The 12,669-nt window shown below is 29.2% G+C and overlaps 1 protein-coding gene across 16 annotated transcripts; it reads left to right on the plus strand.

Moving 5' to 3' along the window:
* Nucleotides 1-5,642: 5,642 nt before the first annotated feature.
* On the plus strand, nucleotides 5,643-12,085 carry LOC111276828 (protein PHYTOCHROME KINASE SUBSTRATE 4-like). Of its 16 annotated transcripts, XM_089763625.1 has the most exons (7): nucleotides 5,644-7,842; nucleotides 7,985-8,127; nucleotides 8,878-8,993; nucleotides 9,206-9,422; nucleotides 10,355-10,449; nucleotides 11,274-11,434; nucleotides 11,705-12,085. In XM_089763625.1, exon 1 carries the CDS (start codon nucleotides 5,975-5,977, stop codon nucleotides 7,448-7,450), a length of 1,476 nt encoding a protein of 491 aa, XP_089619751.1. In that variant the 5' UTR covers nucleotides 5,644-5,974; the 3' UTR covers nucleotides 7,451-7,842; nucleotides 7,985-8,127; nucleotides 8,878-8,993; nucleotides 9,206-9,422; nucleotides 10,355-10,449; nucleotides 11,274-11,434; nucleotides 11,705-12,085. The 16 variants fall into 16 exon arrangements, with proteins under 16 accessions (XP_089619762.1, XP_089619751.1, XP_089619748.1 ...); XM_089763636.1 differs by having other exon boundaries at nucleotides 5,643-7,842; nucleotides 8,878-9,422; XM_089763622.1 differs by having other exon boundaries at nucleotides 8,878-9,422; nucleotides 11,766-12,085.
* The last annotated feature ends 584 nt before the right edge of the window (nucleotides 12,086-12,669 follow it).

Here is a 12,669-nt window from a genome sequence, read left to right on the forward strand (position 1 = left end):
CAATAAATAATTATTATATGTTTGTTTGCTTTTCTTAAATAAGTTATACATATAGTATTTGTTATTGACATTAGTTCATAATTTTTGTCATCATTGCAATTTTACAAGATTATAATCACTCAACATCAATGACTTAAAAGTTGGGTCATGTAACTAATACACTTATATTTTTAATTGTGTGATTTTTTTATATTGTCATAAAAGTAGCAATTAGACTTACATTAATCCTTAAGTTTATTTACTTAATTAAATTTTTATTATGTAGGGAATAATATTTGTTTTATTGAAAAACACTAAAGATCACACAAATGATGTGACTAAAAAAACACTAATTAATAGGGATCCTATTAGTAAAGTGAGAAGACAACAATTATGACCTGTATTTTTTTTTTAATATGTATTGAAGAACCTCTAAATAATGATCATATAGAGCTACAAAACTATTGGAGATGACATTGGAATAATTGTTACATGGCATTCTTATTTGGTAAGCTAAATATTTTATAAGTTTTTTAGAGAAAAAATGTGTTATAAAAATTTGAAAATGGACTCTATATATGCAATATAATATAAATAATTATAATTTTACTTACACTAGTCTATTGGCTTGTACTTTTGAAAATAAGTGATTGAAATTGAAGGGTAACTCTTGCAATCATGAATTCAAGTTGAATGTTTTAAAAAATATGGTTGTATTAATATGTTATGGATCATTTACCACAACTAGAGATGTAAAATCTTTGGATAACCAATATGTTGAAACTTTTTATTTATAGTATAGACATTATAATTTAAGTACCTAGTACATATAATGGTGGATTTTTTTTATTAATTAAATTTTTTTTTTACTTGTTCACTTTCGCATGTCATCCTTTAAGTTTAGTTAAATTTTGTTTGATTAGTATTTAAAACAAAATATTTGAACATTAATATATATATATGTATGTGTGTGTGTGTACAAATCACGTAATACGTTTTATATGATCAATAATAATTAAAAAAATAATAGATGTAGAGGCAAATGTAGAAGTCTCTAAATTATTTGGTATAATAGTATTATAATTATTGCTATTTATAATTATAGACAATTTTTTTTACTTAAAATCCTAATTTAGGTTTAATTTTAATTGCCTCAAAATCTAAAATCAAAGGCACTAGTATATGTCTCTAAAGGTGATAATTAAGGATCAGTAAATTTGCTCTCAAATAGTTGAATTAGTTATAGACAATTAGATAGACATTATAAACAATTTTCAAAGACATATATTTATATATATTTGTTTGTTTAATTGGGGATATATTTATATATATATATATATATATATCTAGCAATTTATTAGAGAAAAATAAATATATATATGGGCCGGGTCAGACTAGGTTCGAGTTGGGCTCATGTTTAGTACTAATAGCTTATATACTTGCCCAAATTCAACCCGACTCAAAATTTCGAACCTTAAAATTTTCTAAAGTCAAGCTTAAATTAAAAAAAATAAATTTCAAACCCACCTCGTAAAACTTAATATATATATATATAATAAAAAGTTAAAAAAGTGTGATTAAATTAAGCTTAATGGGATTATATTTAAATAACTTATATATATAAATTAAAAATAAAAATTAAGTTTAGCAAAATATATATAGTTTTTATTTTCAATTAATATATATGAATTAATTTATAAATAATTTACATATATATAAAAATAAAAAAAATTATATATATGTGAATTTAGGTAAGGTTAGGCTGGTCTTAGTTTTAAATATTTTATGAAGGACCTGACTCGAAATTTAAACGGGTTTAAAAATTATGCCCAAATTGGTTTAATGAATTTTAATTTTTTATCCAAGCTTTCTCAAAACTTGGGCGAGCCTTTGGGTTTGGGCTAGTAGCTCGACATTTGAATAGATTTGCATCTGATTGTGTTTTATAAATTTTTAAAGCCATTAGATTTGAGAGCACAATGATCCTATAGTGTGATTGATATGCTTGGACACCAAGTTTAGTAAAAAAACATGAAAAATTTATCACCCTTTTATGAAGTTTATTACAATGGCCATTGTAGTGAGAAAGTGTCTTTAAAAAGACATTTTTAGGGTTATGATGAGGGATTGGCAACAAGAGAAAGTGGCAGTAATTACTAAAAAAAAAAATGAATTTAGGTAAGGCTAGGCTGGTTTTAGATTTTAAATATTTTATCAAGGACCTGACTTGAAATTTAAACGGGTTTAAAAATTATGCCCAAATTCGTTTAATGAATTTTAATTTTTTATCCAAGCTTTCTCAAAACTTGGGCGAGCCTTTGGGTTTGGGCTAGTAGCTCGACATTTGAATAAGTTTGCATTTGATTGTGTTCTATAAATTTTTAAAGCCATTATATTTGAGAGCACGATAATTCTATAGTGTGATTGATATGCTTGGACATCAAGTTTAGTAAAAAAACATGAAAAATTTATCACCCTTTTATGAAGTTTAATACAATGGCCCTTGTAGTGAGAAAGTGTTTTTAAAAAAACATTTGTAGGGTTGTGATGAGGGATTGGCAACAAGAGAAAGTGGCAACAATTACTAAAAAAGAAAAGAAAAATAAAAAAATTGAAAAACTTGAAAGGTATCTATTTTACTTCTTTGTATGCATTTCCATACAAGCTTCAGTTTCCATGCATATAATTTCTTCATATCTTTATTATTATTTTTTTTTGCAAAAGATACAATGTTTTCCATGGCTATTCTTTACTATTTTTTTTCACTTGATTCAATATTTCATCTTACCAAACTAATGGTATGGTTTTGAAATAATAAAGAATAAAAAAATGCCATGAAACCTAAGTGAAGAGCTCTTGGCCTAGGGCTTCCATGTCTTGGTCGAAGCTCTTTTGTCATTTCTTTCATGTTTTCTTTGCTTTATTTTAATATTGTAATATGCTTAAGATGTTAGAGCTTTACATTTATATGCTTTTTTGCCTCTTGATATATTGTGTTTGCTATTTTGACAATAAAATGTTCTTTAGTATTTTCATTCTTGGTAGTTCCCTATATGTTTGATAAACATCTTTTGACAATAAAAATAGTTTTCTAAACATGTTTTCTAAGTGTTTGAGGCATTTCCTAGCAAGTGATCAAAATGTGTTATTATGAGAAGCCATAATAAGTTTTCAATGTGTTCTTATTGAAATTCAATGTTTTCCAAGTATGTGATGGAAGTGTTCAAAACAAAAAAAAAAAGTATTTGATGACTTTTCTAAGTGTTTGATGAAATCAAAATGGGTTTCTGTCATGTTTTCAAGTGTTTGTAATGAGTCCTAATAATGGGTATATGATCCTAGATGAATGGCCAACATAAAGAACTCTAACTTGGCCATAGGGACTCTCGACCTTGGTTATTCCCATGCTTGGCCAATTCTCGCTTTTCCATTTTATCTTGCTTTGTTTGGTTGTTTGTTTATGCATGGTTAGTTTACTAAGTGCTTGTGAAATAGTCTTAGAAATGTAATTGCATAGTAGTTTAATTTCATGCACCATTTGCATTTTGGTAAAATATCATCTTTAGAATTTAAATGTCATGGGCATTTTCATCATCATTCGCATACACATTAAAACCTTAAGTAAGAAATGTAATCATGGTCTCTTAGCTTTCTCTAAAAGTTTGCCTACATGATAGGGATAAATCTTAGGCAAAAATGGTTATTAGTAAATTCCACCTAAATGATGAAGAGTTTTAAGATAATTATTTAACCTCAAGATTTTTATTTTATTCCTAAATCAACATTTCTTTTTACCTAATATAAATTGATTTCAAAAAGTAAGGAAAATTATTATTAAATATCAAGTTGAAACATATAACACTAAGAGGATAACATATTATTAATTGATACCATTTTTAAAATGGATGTTCTAAGGGTGCAAATCTTTCTTTATATGTAACCATACTCGTGATCTTAACTCTATTTTTGAAGTTTAAAATTGTTTTTTTAATAAATCTTAAACTAGTTTTAGGGTTTTATCGAAAAATAAACTTTTAAGGTAGGCAATCACATTTAACAAAAAATATTTGTGTTGATTTCCTATTTTGATTTTAAAATTCATCTAAGTAATTGAGTTTTTGAACTCACACGTTACAACAATTCTCAAATAACATTTTGTTTATTATTTATGGAAAAAAAAAAGTAAAACTCTAACTAGTTCATGTCATTCACAATTAAAAACTTGGAATACCATAAAATGAATTCCAAATATGTAGGTATGGATTTTATGTGGAGACTTATACCTAAGTTATGAGGTATTATCCATTTGACCTAAAAGTTTCACGATTTTATTCCATAAAAGGTATCTCACAGGTTTAGAGTTTAGATTTATATATATATATCATATCATATCCACATATTATTCTAATGTGAGATTGAGAGCATCATAATCTCCTCACCTTTAAAGCTTGATAATCTTATCAAGTGAGTTAAACCACAAGATCAAAATCGCATCAAACGTTAAGATTTTAGGGATGGTTTTTCATTGTGTAATACTTAGTTACTCTCATAGCCCCACTACGTAGTATTTAATGACTCCCATGGTATACTACTTAGTTTTCATCGATTTGTGATCGTTCTGATACTATTTATAAAGATTCATACTCAATCTGTGAGGTATTATCTATTTTAACTTAAATATTTAATAATTTTATCATACAAAAAAATCTCATAATTTAAAGTTTAGATATTTACATATATATTATATCATATATATATTATTTTAATACGAGATTGAGGATGTTACCTTTACAAATTAACTTTTGATTAAATTTTATAAAATTGAAATGAAAGCAATAAATGAAATTAAATTAAGGCAACTGAACTTAGTGATCCCCTAAACAAGCTAAGCTGAGAAGAATAAAATACTAAGAAATAATACATGTTCCACATATTTGCCAAAAGTAATGGAAAAAGAGATGATTAATATGTGTATTGATCAAAGGAGAAACTCTAAAAACAAAATAAAATAATGGAAAGATTGGGAAAATATAATAACCCAAAATGAAAAAAAAATAGTAAAAATAAAAAGAAGCAACGCTCCCAAAATCAATCATGCTTCTCAAAGATTGGATAAAGCCACCAACTTGTCTTTACACGGTCGTATCCTGTTAGGTTTTTGTCAGTTGCGGAAATTGGTTCCACAAAAACACTAAACTGATAGGAGGCCACGTGACTGATCAAATCAATTTATATCATCCAATTGCTGACAATATATATATATAAATATATATAAATATGTATATAAAATTAAAGATTTGTAGTAGGTACATTACCGGATATAAACAATCAAACTTGATTTATTATAAAAAAAATTAATTTTAAATATATTTTAAAGATTAATTATATTTAATTTTTAATATTTTAATAATTAATTTTTTAAGAGAAATCATTTTATGATATATTAATATTATATAGTATTTATATATTAATAATGCATTAAATATAATCTTTAAAATTAATAAGATGGAATTTAGTTATTATTACTTAATGTGCGAGTGAGAAAAAAAAAAAAGTCTGAGCTGGTATCACTGCCAACATCATCTTTTTTTTTTTTTTTGCTTTTTTTTAATTGTTCAACTGCCAACATAATACACAATAATTTTCCATGAGATGTTGGAAATTCTGATGGATGTAAATGATCTGCTCACTGTCCATTCTCTACTGTAGGTCCAGTCTCTTCGATCTTGTGGTTGTGGATTAAAGTTTAAAATCGCTTTATATTGAATTAAATAAAATATGGGAATGTTGGTTTCCTTATTTGGTAGATAATTTTCACTGCTAGATTATGCCTTACGTATGATTGATGTTTTGGACAAACTTTGTACCCAACCTCTACATATACCTGCAAATATGGAATTTCAGAGGCAATTCTACACCCATATATCCATTCTTGCCTTTCTTTCTTTTCTTTTCTTTGTTTTCTTTCTTTTTTCTAATTGAGTTTTGATTGTTAATGATGATGGAAAAGCCAAGAGTAATGAAAACGATTAATGAAGGAGGAGGCTCTCAAGAACGCTCCCTGGAACTGGAACCCTCCCTTTCTTTCATGTCGTTTCCGCAACAGAAAAGCAACCTCAGAGTCGATGCATCTGCAGATGAGGATACAGAGATAAGCATTTTTGATGCCCAGAGGTACTTCAATGAAAGCAACAGCGATGCAAGAGTGTGCAAAAGAGTGTCCCCGCTTAACATGCCCAATCTGGATCGTATTTCACCTGAGCCAGGGTGTGATATTTCTGGCTTGGCCAGATTCTCATCTGCCTCATCAGCTGCTGACGGGTATGGTTATGGCAGGACGTACCGAGCTCGTTCCTTCCATGCAACACCGACGGCTTCATCAGAGGCTAGCTGGAATAGCCAGACTGGTTTGTTGTCAAATCCTCCTGGTGCCATTGCAGTGTCTATGACCATGAAAAATCCTACATCTGATGACAAGAGAAAAGCTTCTGGTAAAATAAAATGGTTTTGGGGGCGAAGGTGCCCCTGTTTGGGCAAGAAATCCGTTCAAGTTGAGCCCAAAACACTCTTGAGATTGAATCAGAAACTCAAGGTAGAGGCTCAGAAAAGTTTGTGCACAAAAAGTTCAAGCTGGTGTACAGATAAACGTGAAGAGATGCTACTAGCCTGTAATCCTTACAGGATCTCAGCAGAGAATAATGAGTTTCATTCAAGTTTAGGACAGCGTGTTGTAGCTTCAGCAACAACCAGACCCCTGATGATAAGTCATGGTTCCGGGACTGCTGGGTTCACGTTTCCAATACTTAATCAACAACCAACATCATCCCACATTAAAGTAGCAATGAATAGATATAATAATTCTCTTGACGATCATGAGGATCCACCCCGAGACTCGTTGGAGGTGTTCCGACCTTCGGAGGAATCATCATCTATTTCTGTGTCAAAGAAACTGGTGTCCAGAATCAACATACCAGACGATGATGTTGGCAGTGATACCAGCTCAGACTTGTTCGAAATTGAGAGCTTCACCACAACCACAATGAGCCAAACCACGTCATATCCAATGTACCATCGTCGAGATTCGTTGGACGATGCCTCGAACTTTAATGCAAGAAGATCGATAGCAGCTGCAGGCAACGGGTCAGGTTTCGGGTGTCCGTATCCTCCGATGATGAGGGAGTGTTACGAGCCGAGTGAGGCGAGCATAGAGTGGAGCGTGACAACAGCAGAAGGGTTCGACAAAGGGTCTGTAGGCGTATCAGAAGCGGAGGAGATGACCATGACAGCACATGGGAATGGTGGAATGAAGAAATCAGGTGGGAATGGGGGGTTGTTGAGCTGTCGTTGCGAGAAGGCGGTGAGCGTGGGGCCTAATCCGGTCAAATACGTGCCCCCAGCTACTAAATCAAAGCATGTGGGCAATGTGGACAAGCCACCGCTTGCCTGCTTGTCCCTTCCTTTTGCGGCATAAATCTTTTTCTTCTGTATTTTCCTATATTTCGTGTGCTCTCTTTACTCTTCTTATACAGAAATAATTGCCCATGTTGTTGTGTATTTTGCTATAAATCTTTTATAATTTTTTTTAATATTAAATCTTTTTCACTTTATTCACAACATTAATTGAGAATCAACCAATCCGAATTCATCCATCCATTATTCGTCCATATTATAAAGCTTACTCATGTTGACTTTCAATTGACCGATATTCAACCACGTGTCATCCAAAGTTTTTTTTTTTTTTTTTGCTTGAACAGGTTTTTTTCACCCTACATCATTTTTTCTTTGAAAAAAAAAATGGGATGAGGGATAGTTAACAGTTACTTGATTTAACAAGAGAAAGATTGGGAGAGGGGTTGATGAAAGGTTTTCCATTTTTCCTTTTTCTTTCCTCCTGACCTCTCACTTTTCTGCTTATGCTTTTTTTTTTTTTCCTTTGTTTTCTTTGTTTTTCTTTTTCAAATTTATCCAAACCATACCGATTTAGTTTTCTTTCAATTTTTTAAAGCTTCTCGGCGGCATCCCATTATCACCACCGTGGTCAAAGTTTGAATGGTGGATTATTCCTCAGGGATTCCAACAAAAAATTGGATCTCATTTCTAAGAACTGTCGCAGCGTCTTCTTCGCCTCTTACGACGAATCCTCCGATGGTACAAACAACTCATTTCTATATTCGAGGACATTTCTACTAGTTTCTTTTCCTTTACTTTCATATTGTTATTATTAGATTAGTTTGTCGATTTCCAGAGGTAGTTAGCTAAGCTTTTTTTCAATTTTATTTGGCAAAAAAAAGTTTTTTTCCTTTTTTAGAAGTTAGAAAATGATCGATGGTTTTGCAATTTGCAACGCAAATATAGCCTTAGAAGGGAACGATGTAGTTTAAACAATGAAAAGTTGACCCAATTGAAATGATAAACGCTTTAAGTTTTAACGTGGGATAAATATTAATAAAAAACATAGAAAAAAAGTTTTTAAAAGAAAAAAAAAGATATATGTATATCTTGATTGAATAATTAAACTTAATAAAAAATTTTAATAACTTTTATTGAGATAAAAAGTAAAAAATAATTATTATAATAATTTTTTTAATTATAATTTTTTATTATATATGATTTTAAAGCACTTTTAAATATAATAATTTGTTTATAAAAATAAAAATAAAAATAATTTTATTTTTTTATTTTTTTAAAAATTAAGATATTAAAAAAATGAAAATTACAAAAAAATAAAAAATTATTAAATTTTTACTTTTTTTTTATCAAATTAAAAATTTATCTAATCAAAAAAGAATTTTTCTGTATTTATTATTTTTCTTTATTTTCTTTTCGTTTCTCTCGGTCCAAACATAGTGGAAGTGTTAAAATAAGTTTGAAGTTTGGATTTTGATGTTGATTTTGTAGCATCAATAAAACTGTGAAGGTTATCATTTGGATCAACAAAAGTAGGAGTGAAAAAAGATGGGCTTGATGATCTGCTTTCGTCTACAGATGTAGAAAAGCATGACTATGAATGACTGGTAGTAAACTTTTACTATTATTAGTAATACTAATAGTTATTATTGTTAGTATAATCACAGCTCTTTCATTTGCAAATAATGTTTTGCTGAGTTCTTGATTAGTTGGAAATAAATTGGTTGCAAAAGTAAGTGCTTTAGTTTTTTAACATGTCTTGTTTTCTGTAATTTTTTTTTTTCTTAAAGAAAAATATAATGGTTTGATTGGTCTCTAGTCTCAAATAACGAGGATGCCGACAAAGATGATAAAGGGCTTCCAATCGCATCACCGGAAGACGAATTAAAACTTCAATAACTCGCTTTGTTCTTAAATCTCAAACTTCAAAATTTTAAAAAAATGGGATGGTGTTTTAGTCTTTTAAAGAATAGAACATTGGATTGAAAAAAGAGATGGACATCTTTGCTACTATCGATGAAATGAAGTCCATGAAGGTATATCATCAGTTTTTTCTACATATGTGACTATTAATGTTCTCTGAACTTGCATTTACAATTTTTAATTCTTTTATTCATTTATTGATTATGTTATTTGCAATTCTTCAGCGTCCTGATTACTGTTTCAATTATGCATAGTGCATAGCTTTTAAGATGAGGGATGGGGTTGTTGTGTCCAATCCTTAAGATTTCTTGGTATAGGGTTTAATTTTGTTTTTAACTGTATAGAGGTATTAGTAAATATTAAGTGTTTAATCTGAATTTTGGTATATGCTTAATGCCCTTCAAACTTCAAAAAAAAAAAAAAAAAAACTGCAAGACATATGTTATAAGAAGTGATTTCCTATATATGTAATCTTTTGTGCATTGGCAATTATGTTTTAATTGTGTGGTTTATTTTAATGGTTTTGTTGATAAAGAAAGGTATTGACTGTTGTTCTGTTTTTCTTGGAAAAATGAAGAGGAATTTTTTAAAATTTTCTTTTGGAGAGAGAAATTTTTTTTTGCTTTATGAAGTTTTAAAATCATCAGGTTTGAATGCATGCATTATTTGTAAAAGATATGACAAAAGATCAAATTCGTAGACTATTTAAAAGATAATGAAACGATTATCCTGCCAAAGGTGTGCTTGAGATAACTTTTTTCCTTTTTTTTCTTTTCATTGTTGTGAAGATTGAATATTTGAGTTAAATTTGAACCGTTCTTTGTTTCTTGGTATTCTATTTAATAATCTTTTTATAAGTTTATGTATAAATGCCAATCTCCATTTGTGTTGTATTTTTTTATAAATACTAATGGAATTGAATTGTTTGTGATGTTTTTGTTATTTTCATGATGTTTATCTTGTGAAAAATATGGTTGTCAAGGTAGCATATAGAGTTTTAAGTTGTGACTTATTTCTTTTGATTTGGCTTATGTATAAATATCAGTAAAATCTATTTTAGGAGTTTGATATGCAATAAATGGGAGCATGTACATTTGCCAAAAGGCATTATGGAGTTTCTATTAGCTTCTGGATTTTGTGGTGAGATTATTTACTGTTTATTTAGTTTAATTTGTATAAATTTTGTTTTGAATATTCCTTAAATGACTACCATATTTCTATGTATTATGTTCTGATAAAACTTATTTGTAATTTATGGTGCCATCAAGAGAGGATATGAAATGTGAGGAGTGAGATATAGCCTAGATCCATAGTCTAAATATGATTGCCTTTTGTTTCGTAAGGTCTTCCACTTGAAAATAAGAGCTTAATGTATGAGCTAAAGGCAGAGAAAGATCTGCTGACCATTTGCTTGAATTTGTAAATCTTGATAATATCTTTTATCCACTTAAAAAATACTCATCTCTAAAAAGAAAAAAAGAAAAAAAAGACTGAAGAAAATTAAAGCTGATTGTTATTGTTACAAAAATGAATTTCTTCTCTAGATATATATGCACTGGTTTTGGATTGGCATGTTGCTGTTATATATAAATTGTAATGAAAAGATATTTATATATAGTGCATTTTAGTAATTTAACTCGGGGATGATAAAGATAATTACAATATTTTGAAGTTAGTAGATTAGGTTCATTTAGACAATAAGCTTAGTTTAAGTTTCACTTTCTACTAAATTTTCCTCTCATATACAAAAGAAATTCTTCTCACAACATAAAATGTTTTGTGGTTGGTGGTAACCTTTTTTGTTCATAATAGCGAGATATAAAGCCTAAGAACAAAGTAATCCAATCATGATAAAAATCAAACTATTCATAGTTGAATTAGTTGAATTTCCATCATCAATGAGGTTCACTCATCTAAATATCTATTGCTTTTACTGTTTCATGCTTATGTTCTCATTTTCGCAGGTAGGAAAACAAGCATTTGCATTTCAAGAGTTGCAGCTACTTCAAAATACCAGAAAAACTCTACTTTCTGAAGAGCTTAGGTGCTGATTTGGCTATTGATTACACAAAGGATAACTTTGATGATACACCAAAAAAATTTGATGTCGTTTATGATGCCATTGGTAATATTTTATACTAAATTTCTTTTTTTTCCTAGAAATAATATTTTTATTATTTTCAATCATAAAGGATACTTAGAAAACATAGTGAGTATATAACTTTTTGTGTTAGCGAGTCACTCATACAAGACTACTCGTTAAAGACATTCAGTTTAGGAAAAATATTGTTCCAAATTTTTCTAGTGTTACAGCCAATATAAGTGTCTTTAAGCTATAATTTGTGCTTTGCGTTTCTAAAGTGAATTCAAGTTACTTTTTAATTTTTAATTACAGAGAAGTGAAGTTTCCGAGGATTGGTTTGCATATTTGACTGTTTTCCTTTTCAATTACAAAGCATTGTAACAGACCAATGAAAGCAGCGAAAAAAGTTGGCAGTGTCGTAGCTCTAACTGGTGCTGTCACACCTTCTGGGTTAGATTTGTGGTTACTTCCAATGGCGAGGTTCTCAAGAAACTAAATTCATATTTAGAGATTGGCAGAGTGGAGCCGATAGTTGATCTGAAGGGTTCCATTTGCTAGAGTTGCTGAGGCTTTCTCTTATATGGAAAACAAATAAGGCTGATGGAAATATAATTATACACCAAATTCCGTAAGTCAAATAGAACAAACAAAAAGAAATAATCATTTTATATTGCATGCTGCAGGTTTATTTTATTGTCTCTAATTTATTTATTATTGCATGGCTGCTATTCTATTTCATATTACATATTAAATATAAATACGTTATATTTAAGCTGTCCCAATAGATTTTACAGTTCAAATTTTAGCGAGATGGGATAGGGCGTTAAGGATGATTTGAGGGGTAATTTTGGTAGTGACTATATATTTTTTAGGTTAAATTTGATTTTTTTTTTCATAAATTTGGGGTTAATTAACTCATGATAAGGCTAAAACTTCTTTGTTTGGTATTTATGTAGAAAATCTATAAAATATATTAAAGTTATCCCAAGAGAAATTGAAACTTAATTTTTAGCCACCTATGTTTTGTAATAAATAATGATTTGATGGATGAATTTGGATTAAGCGGGATATTTAGTCATAATTTAAGGGTTGGTTTTAAAATTTCAAGCAACTCTAAATGGGATCTATAAGGCTTTGACTAATGTTTTTGGGATTAATTTAAGATATTAACTTATGTTTTGAGAGTTTAAGTTAGTAAACATTAAATTTGAGTTATTATATTATTTTTAATCAAGTTCTCAATTAAAAAATAAAATAGTTAAGCGTTTAATCAAATT

The sequence above is a fragment of the Durio zibethinus genome, chromosome 7 (assembly GCF_047325235.1).
Source record: "Durio zibethinus cultivar Kanyao isolate XHJ-2024 chromosome 7, ASM4732523v1, whole genome shotgun sequence".
NCBI lineage: Eukaryota > Viridiplantae > Streptophyta > Magnoliopsida > Malvales > Malvaceae > Durio > Durio zibethinus.